This window comes from Poecilia latipinna, unplaced genomic scaffold (assembly GCF_001443285.1).
Source record: "Poecilia latipinna isolate Pla-1442-1.1 unplaced genomic scaffold, P_latipinna-1.0 Scaffold152, whole genome shotgun sequence".
In the NCBI taxonomy this organism is placed as follows: Eukaryota; Metazoa; Chordata; class Actinopteri; order Cyprinodontiformes; family Poeciliidae; genus Poecilia; species Poecilia latipinna.
Genome location: NW_015112768.1, coordinates 544510 through 556619, shown reverse-complemented (window position 1 = coordinate 556619; position 12110 = coordinate 544510). Strand labels below are relative to the sequence as shown.

The 12110-nt window shown below is 36.7% G+C and overlaps 2 protein-coding genes across 6 annotated transcripts; one reads left to right on the top strand and one right to left on the bottom strand.

Moving 5' to 3' along the window:
* The first annotated feature begins 259 nt into the window (after positions 1-259).
* Positions 260-5854, top strand: styx (serine/threonine/tyrosine interacting protein). Its single transcript, XM_015029417.1, has 11 exons — positions 260-472; positions 785-817; positions 2730-2783; positions 2886-2983; positions 3067-3127; positions 3229-3265; positions 3341-3380; positions 4215-4265; positions 4372-4444; positions 4975-5068; positions 5291-5854. Exons 1-11 carry the CDS (start codon positions 413-415, stop codon positions 5362-5364), a joined length of 675 nt encoding a protein of 224 aa, XP_014884903.1. The 5' UTR covers positions 260-412; the 3' UTR covers positions 5365-5854.
* A 483-nt stretch (positions 5855-6337) lies between these two features.
* Positions 6338-11309, bottom strand: gnpnat1 (glucosamine-phosphate N-acetyltransferase 1). Of its 5 annotated transcripts, none has more exons than XM_015029411.1 (7): positions 11144-11309; positions 10425-10523; positions 10163-10330; positions 9983-10045; positions 8264-8391; positions 7943-8004; positions 6338-7357 (listed from the first exon to the last, which is right to left on the bottom strand). In XM_015029411.1, the coding sequence occupies exons 1-7, from the start codon at positions 11292-11294 to the stop codon at positions 7210-7212; spliced, it is 819 nt and encodes a 272-aa protein (XP_014884897.1). In that variant the 5' UTR covers positions 11295-11309; the 3' UTR covers positions 6338-7209. The 5 variants fall into 5 exon arrangements, with proteins under 5 accessions (XP_014884897.1, XP_014884899.1, XP_014884902.1 ...); XM_015029413.1 differs by having other exon boundaries at positions 11043-11144; XM_015029416.1 differs by having other exon boundaries at positions 10477-10523; positions 11043-11144.
* Positions 11310-12110: the final 801 nt, after the last annotated feature.

Here is a 12110-nt window from a genome sequence, read left to right as displayed (position 1 = left end):
GGCATAATTGTTTGACAATTATGCTCAAGCTATTTACTGATCTGTCAGGTTTCCGATATGCGTCCCCCCCAATGACAGACTCGTTCCTACGCCCTTGGGTACCCCTTAATTAAAAATCAGGGTCAAAGCTCAACCAAGAGAAAAAATATCTAAACCTGATTTTCTTGCGTGTGTGTCCGTTTTTCGTGCAATGGCCACTAGATGTCGCCATTCCCACCTCCCTTTATTCCATCTTTGCGCTTCTTCCCCTCCTTCTTGCCGTCGGCTGAAGCGTCACGTGACACTGTTGTCAGGTAACAGCATGGCGGACTCGCACGTTGAGCCTCTTCACAAATTGTATCGTTTATCCAGCTAACCCCACTGTGACAAGAAAATCATCTTTTCAGCCGGTGAAGCCGGAACACACGGCAGAATGGAGGAGGAAAACAAACTGCAGTTCCCGTCTCTACCCGCGACCAAGGAGGAGCTTCTGGTGAGAGACCATCAGCTTGCCTAGCGTACACTGCCTGTGAGCAGCTAACCCAAGCTAACAAACAGCCTTATTTTTCAGCAGGAGAAAATATACGCTCTTATGGCCTTTTTGTGGGACATTTTGCGGATATGACCAAGTGTTGTTGATACACGACAAACTGTTTGTGTTTAAAACCGTTAATGTTGATGGATTTCTTGACGTAATCAACACCGAGAAGCTAACAGGCATTAGCCACGAATGCACACATCAACATAAACTTGGAGTAATTGTCCTCTGAGGCTCTAAACGTGCTTATACATCTTCCTGTTGCAGGACTGGGCTTATCCGATGAGAAGAGACATGCAGGTATGTTACATTACTGCATGTGGGAAATTCACAAAAGGTTTTTAAGCCTAAACAAACACTTTATTTTGCGTAGCTAGAAGCTACACATTTATATTATGTCAAAGTCTAGTATTTTACTTTAATTTGTCTACCTCATTTACCTAAATAATGAGTGGGTATATAGCAATATGTTCAATGTTCACCGATTAAGATTAGGCATAACATTATAGCCATTTGCCTAATAGTCTGTTGGTTCCTATATTGCGGCTAAAAAACATTCACTTTAATTCAAATTCAGTTTAAAAATACTTTATGTATCCCAAAGAGAAATTAAATGTTGGTGCTACTAATTTCATTAAAGTATCTTCAAAGAGTCTTTGTAGGTGGGGATGCTGTGGGGATCCAGTAGCAGTCAGTCATTGCAACAAATCTAAGAGGCCTCTGATTGAAGAATGTTGCTGTATGACAGTCTCATGACTGTCATACAGCAGAGATGATTTTCCTTAGTGACATGTCAACAGTGGATCTAGTAGTCCATGCTCCCCTCTCTCTAAAGGTGACTCCAGCCACCCTAAGGTTGCCAAATTGGTAAATCAAGAGCTTTGTAACAAAAACATGGATCTGAGTGAAACATGTCTCACTGCATATATTTTTGTTTCAAGTATAGAATCTTTTCTGGGCCCTTTCTTTAACCCTTTCGGTTTCCACTATATCTGTCAGTGTAGAAACAAATCAGCAGCGTAGGGATTTATCCCAGAAAAGAGGTATGGCAGGTTGGTTGTACTTTTTTACTCACCAGGAACATTTGGATGGAGTTTTGTGGAGAGAGAGCCATGAATTGTTCCAGGGTTTTCCAGGCTTCCAGTTCAGTAGCTCATAGTTTTTTTTTTAAGTTTAACTCTGAAAGATTGCAGCTATCTGTTTAGTAAAAGGAAGAAATGTCTTCAAAGTAATATTTTAAGATAATAAATTATGTTCTGAGGCACAAATAAAAGCAAAAACAACCCCGGTGGGTCATTAACAGATTTTAAGGTGCCACTGCTCTATATAATATTTCTTTAGAACCTGTTTTTAAGCTTTAATTATTCAAATTAAAAGTTAATGATCATTGAAGTTTTCCTCTGACTTTGAAGTAATTAAAAATTTGTCTCAGGGTTGATGCCAGGCTGTAATTGTGACAACAGGAGCAATCACTTCAGAAGTGAGAGTTTTATATTTTGGCAAATTCCTGTAAAATTAGTTACAGATATTTAGACCATTATGTAGTACATTTACAGAAGTCTAATCGCTGGGATAGCATCGCGGTTAGCAATTGTAGTTTTATTTTTGTAATCACAGCTTTTTATTGCAACAGGAGCCTCCCTCCCACATTCACTGGATATCCTGGACAGTCATTAAAATTCCTGCAGAGGGAGGAGTTATGACTCAGCCAATGTATTTAGATAAAATGTCCTTCTTCTTTTTTTTCTTTTTTTTTGTTATTAAAACCGTACAAGGCTAAATCAGAACATTCTGGGTTACATAGTTAAAATCCTCCTTGTTAATGTATGGTGTGTTTCCCAGAAAAGCAATGTACTCCGCTGTCTACATGATTGAACAGAAAATGAAAGCCACCTTCTTCTATTGCACCTTTCTCCGGTTCTGGAGCTCTTGTGCCCATTGTTGGTTCTATCAGCAGATTACTCAGACTGGACAGGCCAACCTTTACTCCTCAGTGGTCATAATGTTATGCCTGATCAGCGTTTTGTCTGCAAAGCATCATTTAATTTATGTTCATTTTAGTTTCCTCATAAATGTGATATTAAAAGATAGGAATCTTACCAAACCGCCTGTCAGACAAGCACCGCTCTGCTGTACTTGGTGTGCAGCGTAGCAGCTAAACCATGAAATGTGTTTTTGCTGATGGTGTGTCATTATGTATATTTCTGTTCAGGAGATTTTACCTGGACTGTTTTTAGGGCCCTACTCTGCTGCAATGAAAAGCAAGGTAATACTATGAAGAATCATCCAAATAAATACATGTATTTCTAAAAGAAAATAAAGCTGATTTTAATTGTACCTCTCACTGTTCTGTTTTGTCTTCTTCTAGCTGCCAACTCTTGAGAGACACGGCATAACACACATCATTTGTGTTCGCCAAGACATTGAAGCCAATTTTATCAAACCCAATTTCTCTCATAGATTTAGGTAAGGTAACACACATACAATATGCTCAGAACGCTATGTATGCTTATTGTTTGAGTGACAATAATTTCATATATTTCTTGTAGATATCTTGTTTTAGATATTGCTGACAATCCAGTAGAAAATATAATTCGTTTTTTTCCTATGGTAAGTCATGGATTAAGTTTGGCCTTGTAGAAAAAAAACATTTTATTCTCTCGAAGAGCATTGGCATTTACAATATACTGTCTTTTATTTCCTTTTTGCAGACTAAAGAGTTTATTGATAGCTGCTTGGCAACAGATGGTAAGTTTCCTTGCTGTTTGTTATGCTTTAAATATTTTTCTGTTCAATTAAGTGACCTGTGTTTTGCTCCTGTAGGAAAAGTGCTGGTTCATGGTAATGCAGGGATATCGAGAAGGTGAGGCATTACTTTGTTGTATGTGTGTAATTTTAGGCCAAAAAAACACAAGAGGCTCCTAAAGTGAAGGTGCATCAAGGGCTGGACAGCAAATCAAAAACAGAATATGTATATAGCCACATGATCAATGTCAATACATAATACCTCTGTTTCAGTATTCAATAATTTTACTGAATTCTGGCCCAGAACCACACAGCATTCTGGGGGATGTAGGCAGAGGAAAGACTTCAGCTTCTCAACCTCTCACAGCCAGCTGAGCAAGGTTGATGGCATCAACTAACTCACTCAGTCTTCGGTTACCTAGCAACTCACCCATTCTCTGGTTACCCAGCAACAACCTGTTGAGTAACTTTGGCAGTAGAAGTTTAATGTTTGCTCGCATAACTGCTTAAAAATAGGAAAGATCACACTACCAGTTTAGTATTTCAGATATTTAAAACAAAAAACTAACCAATAATTATTGATATTGACTGATATGTTTATATTGTGATATGTTTTTCAGCGATATCTTCCCACCCTTGGTGCATCAAGAAAATGAAATGGATTTAAAAATAAAAATTAAACATTTTGATAAATATTTAAGAAGAAACTCACTAATTCAAATGATATTTTTCCAGGTTTTATCTCTGTTGATATTAGAGTATGGTTTACAACATTTAAATATAATCTATGTATATTAGAATTTTAGGTAGATTAAAAAAACAGATTCTTATTATGAACTAAAACATTTTTAGCTATGTAATGTTTTACATCTTCACTGATCAGTAGTTTTTTATTCAGAAAATAAAATTGAATCATCTGTCTAAGTAACATTACTATGTTTGCTTCTTGTAGTGCTGCCTTAGTGATTGCCTACCTTATGGAAACATTTGGGATGAAGTACAGGTAATTTGTTTCCAGTAAACAAGAGCTGCCACCTACGGCTCTTGCCACAAAGTCTTCATCGGTGCAGTTTATAAAGCTTTCGGATTAACTGTGATTGTAACTGCAGGGATGCATTCAGCTACGTACAGGAGAGGAGATTTTGCATCAACCCCAACGTAGGTTTTGTCCACCAACTGCAGGTAAGACACTATTAAACCTGATATATGCAGTTAGCAAGTATGTTAGCATACTTAAAAAAATCTTAATATGGTTATGATTTAATGTGCATAAGTTTTAGGACTCTATTAACATTTGTTTAACAGTGAGATGTGTGGTAATAAAACACCGTTGATGTATTCTAGAGATTGTGTACATGTAAATACATTGGGTTTCTTAATGTGATAGTGGTTTGTTTGGTGCAAATTTTTTAATTTGTTGGAAAAAATGTACAGTGTTATTGCAGTGGCAATTAATAATATATTCATGTTGAATACTCAGAATAGGTAACTGTGTCCTGGATACTTTTCCCATAATACATATTTGAGTTTATGAACCCATAATCTGGTAATAAAATACAAATTAACAGTATTGGTATGGGACAAGCCTGAGCTTAGTGAATTGGAGTATACGCCAATTCACTAATTGGCTTATACAATGTCACTAATTGGCAATGTCACCTGAATTATTTGGTTATTGTAGTTATGAGGATTTATTTTGGTTCTTTTTGCAGGAATATGAAGCAATCTATTTGGCCAAACTGACCATTAAAATGATGTCACCAATAGAGTTGGGCAGGTCGTTCTCTCTACAAGCTGGGATGCCAGGTTTGTTCAAGATGAACCATCTCTGGTTTGTAAAAACTAACCAGTGTTGTAAAAAAAAAAAAAAAAAAATTGTTCAAATCATTGCTGATAGAGCAGTGGTGACCAAATTTCTTCCAAGCTGGCTGCAATGATATATTTTCTTTTTATGTCTTTTCATATAAAACAACCGTTATGTGAATGGTGTGAAGTTTTATTTGTGACCAAATCACATTTATTTGACAGGAAGTCGCAAACGCAGCCTGGAGGAGGATGAAGATTTTGGAGCAATGCAGGTCACAGCAACACAGAACAGCTGAGCTTTACGGACTTTAAGCTGTGTGGCACTGTGCACTCTTTTCTTCATGTTTTTTACATTTTTAATGGAATTAAAAATGTAAATATTTGAACTTTTTCTAAGGGGAATGGGAAAGGGGGTGGGAGGACAGCTTACCCATGTCTGAGACATGGACTAGTGATGAACAATGGTCAAAATGGATAACTGTTTTGTTATTTGAGCAGGATGCACTGATGTTTTTTTTTTTTTTTTGCAGTTTTATAGTATTTAAGCATTTTGCATTTGCAGCGGGACAGTATTGCAATAATGCACTTTGAATACTTGAATTAGTGAAAATAATCTAATCGGGGATGTCTACATAAGGGAGCGAAGAGAAGATGTCACCCAGCGGAGGACGAAAGGAGTAGCTATGCCTTTATTTCAGGAGTAATAAGGTGATGAACTAATAAGGCCTAACAGTCAACAGAAAAATGCTAAACACTGCTTAATAAAAACAAGTCCTGAGTACTGTAGTAATGTCTTCATTATTTATGTACTTCTACACTTTGTTCAACGCTCATTTTCCAGCAATTGGTGGACAGCAACATTTTTCAGCCTTTATGCTTAGAGTTCAGGCGCAAATCAAAGATTAGATTTAAAAAGTTTCTCAGTTCAAAAAGTGTGTGTGTGTATATATATATATATATATATAGTTTTTTTTCATTATTTTGCTTGCATCTAAAGCTACCAAATTCAAATTGCCAGAAAAAGAAGCAATTTTTAATGACTATAGTGCTTTTTTCCAGCATGACTTGAAAGCTGAATGGAAAGAAATGTGACAGAAAGATGCAGAACTAGATGCCAAATTCCTCAAGAGGAATTAGGCATTTAAAAATGAAGCAGATATTTAAGCATCCTGTGCCCATAGTGCATACCACTGATGCAGTAATTCATGCAAAAGGAACCCCGACTAACAACTTCATCTGTTGAGTAATTTCATAGCAGAAAAATGTGAAACTCTTGATCATAGAATATTTTATTGGATTTACATTTGGAAATAAGTTATTTTAAATATCTTCCCCAGAATAAAAGCATAATTATAAAACTCAACTACAAAAGCTTAAATAAAAGTGAATTTACAAAAATCACTTGTCATTTCTTTTACAAAATGCTTAATGCTAAATCCAGTTAACCAACTAAAAAAAAAAACACCCTTATCAAATTATTACTACCACCTTTGAAAATGTTTTTTCTTCACTGGAAATAGTTTAACAGTCTTCTTGTATTCAAAACTTCATTCTAGGATCCCAACAACAAAACCGATAAGCTGAGAAAAAGAGCACTTCGTACCAATCAGACTAGAAAAGTGAAACCCAAACAAAACCCAGATATCATGGTGGTTCCTCATGAATGTCGACAGTTGCTATTAATTGGTGGCAGAAAACTATAATTTTAGGCCAAATTGTACAATGAGAATGCGTAGCTTAAAAGTAACGTGGGGAAAAGCATTACTTTTTTTCATATGATAAAAGCCAAATTTAATGTTTTTGTAGGATTGTCTTTATTTGTAGTGTAGCAGTCAAATTAGATTTGTCCTTTTTGTACTCGATTACCCTTTTTCTCTGGGAAAGTAAGACAACACATACATTCTTTAAGACGGATGAAGGGAAAATAACAGCAAACACCCACCCTGGTCAGGCGGATTATTGTCAAACTGAGCTTCAATGAACCGACACTCAAGTTTTCAGAAATTAAAATACCTTGTCAGGCAAGAGCAAACCAAATCCCAGGGCGCTAGTGCTGAAGACCCCCATCGCAAGTGCTGATATCAGATATAAAAACAGTCCATGCCCCAAAAACTGTGAGGTGGTTAAAGCTGCAGCTCTCCTCAGTCGAAGAATCTGCACTGCATGTAAGTTTCATCCGAAGAGGTATAACCGAATTTTTGGTAGAAAGCCACGTTTTTGGGCGCACATTCCAGAGTGATTTTGTAGCAGTTAAGTTTTTTGCTGAGAAGAGTAAGCGTTGACACTAACCTGCAAGAAGAAAGAGACAAGATATTTATGTACAGCGGCTGTCAAAGGTCAAAATACCTCTTAAAATATGCCAGGTCTTGTGATGTAATAATGAGACTACAACTGACTAAAAAAGAAAAAAAAAGTCACCCCGTTTTATGATGCTGCCACCACCATGTTTCAACTCTGCGAATGGTATTTTTGGTCATGTTTCTGTCAAACATTTTCTAACTGTGGCACAAAGTTTATGTTTAGTTTCATCAGACTATAAATACATCCTAACATTGGGGGATATTCATGCTTACAACTTACAATTTATTGGTCCGGACAGGGTACAGGACATTGCTCTTGCATGTTAAACATAACCAGTACTTGCTAGAAACTTTTGGGAACCTCCCTAACAACTCTGTGTCTGATCTTTATTTTAAAGTTTTGGGAAAAACACTCAGTTTTTAGAATGCCTTCATCATTCCATAATTAAATTGATATCACACTATATGAGGAAAAACAAAACTCTGACTAAATGCTACTGCAGCAGTAAAGCAAATATTTACCCTTTAAGTTTAAAAGCTATGTGGGCTGTCAGGTTTGCACAGGCCTACTCACAGTTTCCCGAGCTGCTTCCCTCTGCATTCGTCACTGACAACCACCTCCTCCACCCGGCCTCTCTACCAATAAAAAATAAAGGCAGCAGATCTTCATTTTGTTCATTTTTCAGAATCTGTTGTATTTACAAGGTGAAATTTATTTGTCTTGATTTTAGAAAAGCAATGTACATGTAAAAAAAGAAGAAAAAACAAGCCGACTGAATATTAGCATTCTAATAGTCAGTGCATTAATGTGTAACTAATAAGTGGTGATAGGGAGAATGGAAAGAGATCATGGCTCTTTGCTCTGGATCTTTGCTTCTTGGTCAGTGTGTTGTACCTTGGCACAGGAATGAATAAATTTGTGTTCAATGATAAGCGTGGCTGTGGCAATAATTTGTCCCAGGTTTTTATCCTCCACGACGACAACATAGTAGTTTCCTGTTGACTTCATGTGCTTGAACTTACCTAGAACAAACAGAAAACAGGACAGCTTTCTAAAAGACAAACCTTTTTTTTTTAATTAATGGTTTTCCCTAAAATTGTAGAAAATTGTTTTCTACAATTTTAGGAGCCATGATGATACAATCTGCAAAACTGTGAGATCAAATATAAATTGTTTTAAAATTATTAGCCATTGTTTGACACTTCACTGTGCAGAGATGTTTTTGAACTCACTGATCTTCTCACATTTTACCTATGGAGCTACCGTCTGGTCTCAGACTAATCAAACTATAGTCAAACCATTAGCAAGTCTCTATAATCGGGCCTTAAAGGTTTTATATCAAAAGCCGATTAGATTCCATCACTGTCACATTTTGGTTAAATTTGGCATTTTGGATTTTACAAATTTTCTAAATTATAATGTATGAAAATAGATTTTTAAGTGTTTAAATGGACTTGCACCTACACCAGTAAGCGATTGTATACAGAGACTGCAGGGCAACAGCAGATCTACCAGAGCATCTTTGGATGGAAATTGTAAGGTCCCCTTTCGAAGAACCACTTTTGCTCAAAGTGCTCTGTCTGTGAGAGGATCGGCAGTTTGGAACTCACTTCCTGTTCATTTAAAGTCTGTAAACAGTTTTAGTACGTTCAAAAATCAAACAAAACTTTGGTTATGTCAAAAATAGAACTGTACCCATTTTTGATGTTTTACATTTTTCTGTTTGTATACATTATGTTGTGCTATTTTAAATGATTATCACTTCAATTTTTTAAAGTTATTTTTTAAAAAGCCCAACTAGGGACAATTAGCTGTTGCTATTGCACCATAATGCAAACATGGGACTGCCGTTTTTTTCAGTTTGTGTATGTCGATGTGTGTCTGTCCCCATCAAATAAACTTTATAATAATAATAATACAATGTGTGCTATAATGTTTATATTGTGACGTCCCCAAGGAACTTTTCCACCACTTCTCAGTGTGTATGGTCTATTGTGGTGCACTCTCTCAGGAGAACTGGAACTAGTTTGTGCACAGAAGGAAGTTTGATTTTATTTCAGAAACGTATCAGTCTGTGTTGTCTGAGTTTTGACTACAGCACAGGTGTCAAACTCCAGTCCTGGAGGGCCACTGCCCTGCAACTTTTAGATGTGCCTCTGCTGCACCACACCTGAATAGAATAATTAGGTCATTAGCAAGGCGCTGGAGAACTTATCTACACAAGAAGGAGGTAATTAAGCCATTTCATTCCAGTGTTTTGAACCTGTGACGCATTTAAAAACTGCAGGACAGCGGCCCTAGAGGACTGGAGTTTGACACCCAAGGACTACAGTATAATTTCATCTAGCCTTACCTGGTTATTCTCACTTGTTGCTAAAATATACAATTCTGTGTGTAATGAGTCCATAAAGCATATGAATATATACTGTATTGTTGAATTAAATGACAAAATGTTGGGGTTTTTTCCAATTCCTCCTGTCTGTGACAATACTGCAGATGTAGAGTTTAATCAATTTAATAGTGGTAGCAAGATTTGCAGTCAAAGACATTGAAAACCCTGATGGTAGAATTATTAAGAGGTTAATTATTTTTGCAGCATTAAGTGTAACTTACTAACAAACTGCTCTGGCGTGACATCGCCAGTCTTGGTAAGTTGAGCTAAAACTTGAAAGAATCCTGGAAAAGAAAAGCAACAAAAGAAGTCAATTACATCTCCCTGTCAAATTGAAAATACGATTCATGGCTCATGAAGTATTCAGATTTTTTAGGTATAAATAAGTAATCCTGACTGACCTTTATTAAAATCTGCTGTACACAGTGGCCTGAGCTCCAGGTCATCTCCTGGGTTGGTTGGTGAGATGGGCGGAGAGAAGGACACGGCGTTGCTGTTCCAGTCCAACTCCTTAAGCAAAGAGGGATCAAAAAGTGGAGTCTCGTCCAGCAGCATTCCACAATCTCTGTCTAGAAGACACGCAGACATCAAATTAAAAATAATGGTATTTTAAGGCACAAAACCTTTATACATTTTTCTTCAGTTTAATTGTAAAACACATACATGTCAACTTGTTCCGTCCAGACAGTGAATATATTTGCTCGGTGACACAAAACTTTGACCCGAGAACTACAGCTTCCTTCTGTGAAACATTTTCAGGTCCTGAAGATTACGAAACAAGTTGAACAAGATTACAGTCACATCTACTACTAACACACATCCTTTGACAGTATGACGCGCCAATCATGATTCCAAGTTTCCAAGATGAGGCCAGGCACAGTCCAGAATATACAATCTTCAGTGGTTCATCTCTTTTCCCGATTTAGCCCTGCCTTAAATTGAGTTTCCATGTTAACACGATATAGTTTTACACTTTATTGCTCTTAACCCATCTATGAGTCAGAACACAAGGATGTACTGTGTGAATCAATAACTAAAAGCTAATCTACCAGTAGCACATTGTAAAATACGTATCCTTGATAACACAACTCCTTCACTGACATAAACATTTAAAAAGTAAAATTTGTTAGCTTTCAATGACTTGTGTCCTGATACCTACACGAGGCCACTTTAACTCAAGCAAACCGATCTAACCGAGCCGTTTCCAGGAACTTCTTCTTCCCAGTGTACAAAATACAACTACAACTAAATGTTGATAACCGAGCAGAACTGTTAGCTTACCAGTGAAAAACCCAGTGAGATACTGTCCAGCTGAATTCCCACACGGATATAATGAACAGGGATACGCGTTAGTTCTGAATGAGGCTGGGCTTCATACTTACGCAGAGCACCGTGGGTGTTGTGGCTGCTGCTTCCGCCCAACAGCGTATGACGTGGCATAGATCCTGAAGTGATGAGAATTGCGGCTCTTCGTTTGGGATCCGCATCATTTGGCTCAAACGAAGGGTCGCTCACAGTCAGTTCTCCTCTCATCGTGGGTCAACATCTAGCCATGCTTTGACACGATTACAGATTCTCAAAATTAGGAATTCCAAATGATCTGTGCACTCTGGCATCTCGATGAAATTACTTTGGAGTGAAGGAATTGTTTAACAATCTTGAGCTGGCACACAGAGTTGGATCAGTCATGACCAACACATTTCTATGAGGTTAAGGGTGCAGCATAATGACATCAAAACAATCCAATTACGGCAATCTAATGTAAATAGATACTACAGTAGTTCCGTGTCCTTTTATGAGTCTCAGGAACTTTGACATCCATCAACCAATTTTGTTGGAGTCAAAAGTTCAAAGGTGATGTACATTAAAAATAAATGTGAAGGAATTTCATTTTACAATACCATGCTCTTTAAAACACAGAAAAAGAAAAAAGTACACATTTGTTGAAAAGCTGTAGCTCTGTTTATTGAGTCTTTCATATCAACATATTTTACAAAAACTAAATTTACAGAAATTAACTAAACCATCCTTGATTTAGGCACAAAATATGGGAAAGCTCAATCCACAAAAAAAAAAAAAATAGAAAAAGAATCTGATTCTTGATTAAATTAGTAATAGTTATGAAAGGAAACCATGAGCAGGTAAAAGTAATGGGCTTTTAAAGTTGCTTAGTAAAAAACTGAGAAAAAAAATTCCAGTTTCTGGATTATATATTTATAATTTAGTTCTCTCCTGACCAAGAGAACTAAAATTAATACAAAATAAAGAATTATAACACTTTAGCTTCTAGTGTAAGCTTTAGGGCTGATCTTTGGTGTATGGACACAAAATGGCTCGTCAACATTTCAT

Coding starts and splice junctions, on each gene's coding strand:
- gnpnat1 (XM_015029411.1), bottom strand. CDS start 11,294: ATGAGAGGAGAACTGACTGTGAGCGACCCTTCGTTTGAGCCAAATGAT. Junction 10,046..10,162: donor TACAGCAGATTTTAATAAAG/GTCAGTCAGGAT, acceptor TTTCTTTTCCAG/GATTCTTTCAAGTTTTAGCT. Junction 8,392..9,982: donor CACGCCAGAGCAGTTTGTTA/GTAAGTTACACT, acceptor TGTTTGTTCTAG/GTAAGTTCAAGCACATGAAG.
- styx (XM_015029417.1), top strand. CDS start 413: ATGGAGGAGGAAAACAAACTGCAGTTCCCGTCTCTACCCGCGACCAAG. Junction 2,984..3,066: donor AATTTCTCTCATAGATTTAG/GTAAGGTAACAC, acceptor TATTTCTTGTAG/ATATCTTGTTTTAGATATTG. Junction 4,266..4,371: donor ACATTTGGGATGAAGTACAG/GTAATTTGTTTC, acceptor TTGTAACTGCAG/GGATGCATTCAGCTACGTAC.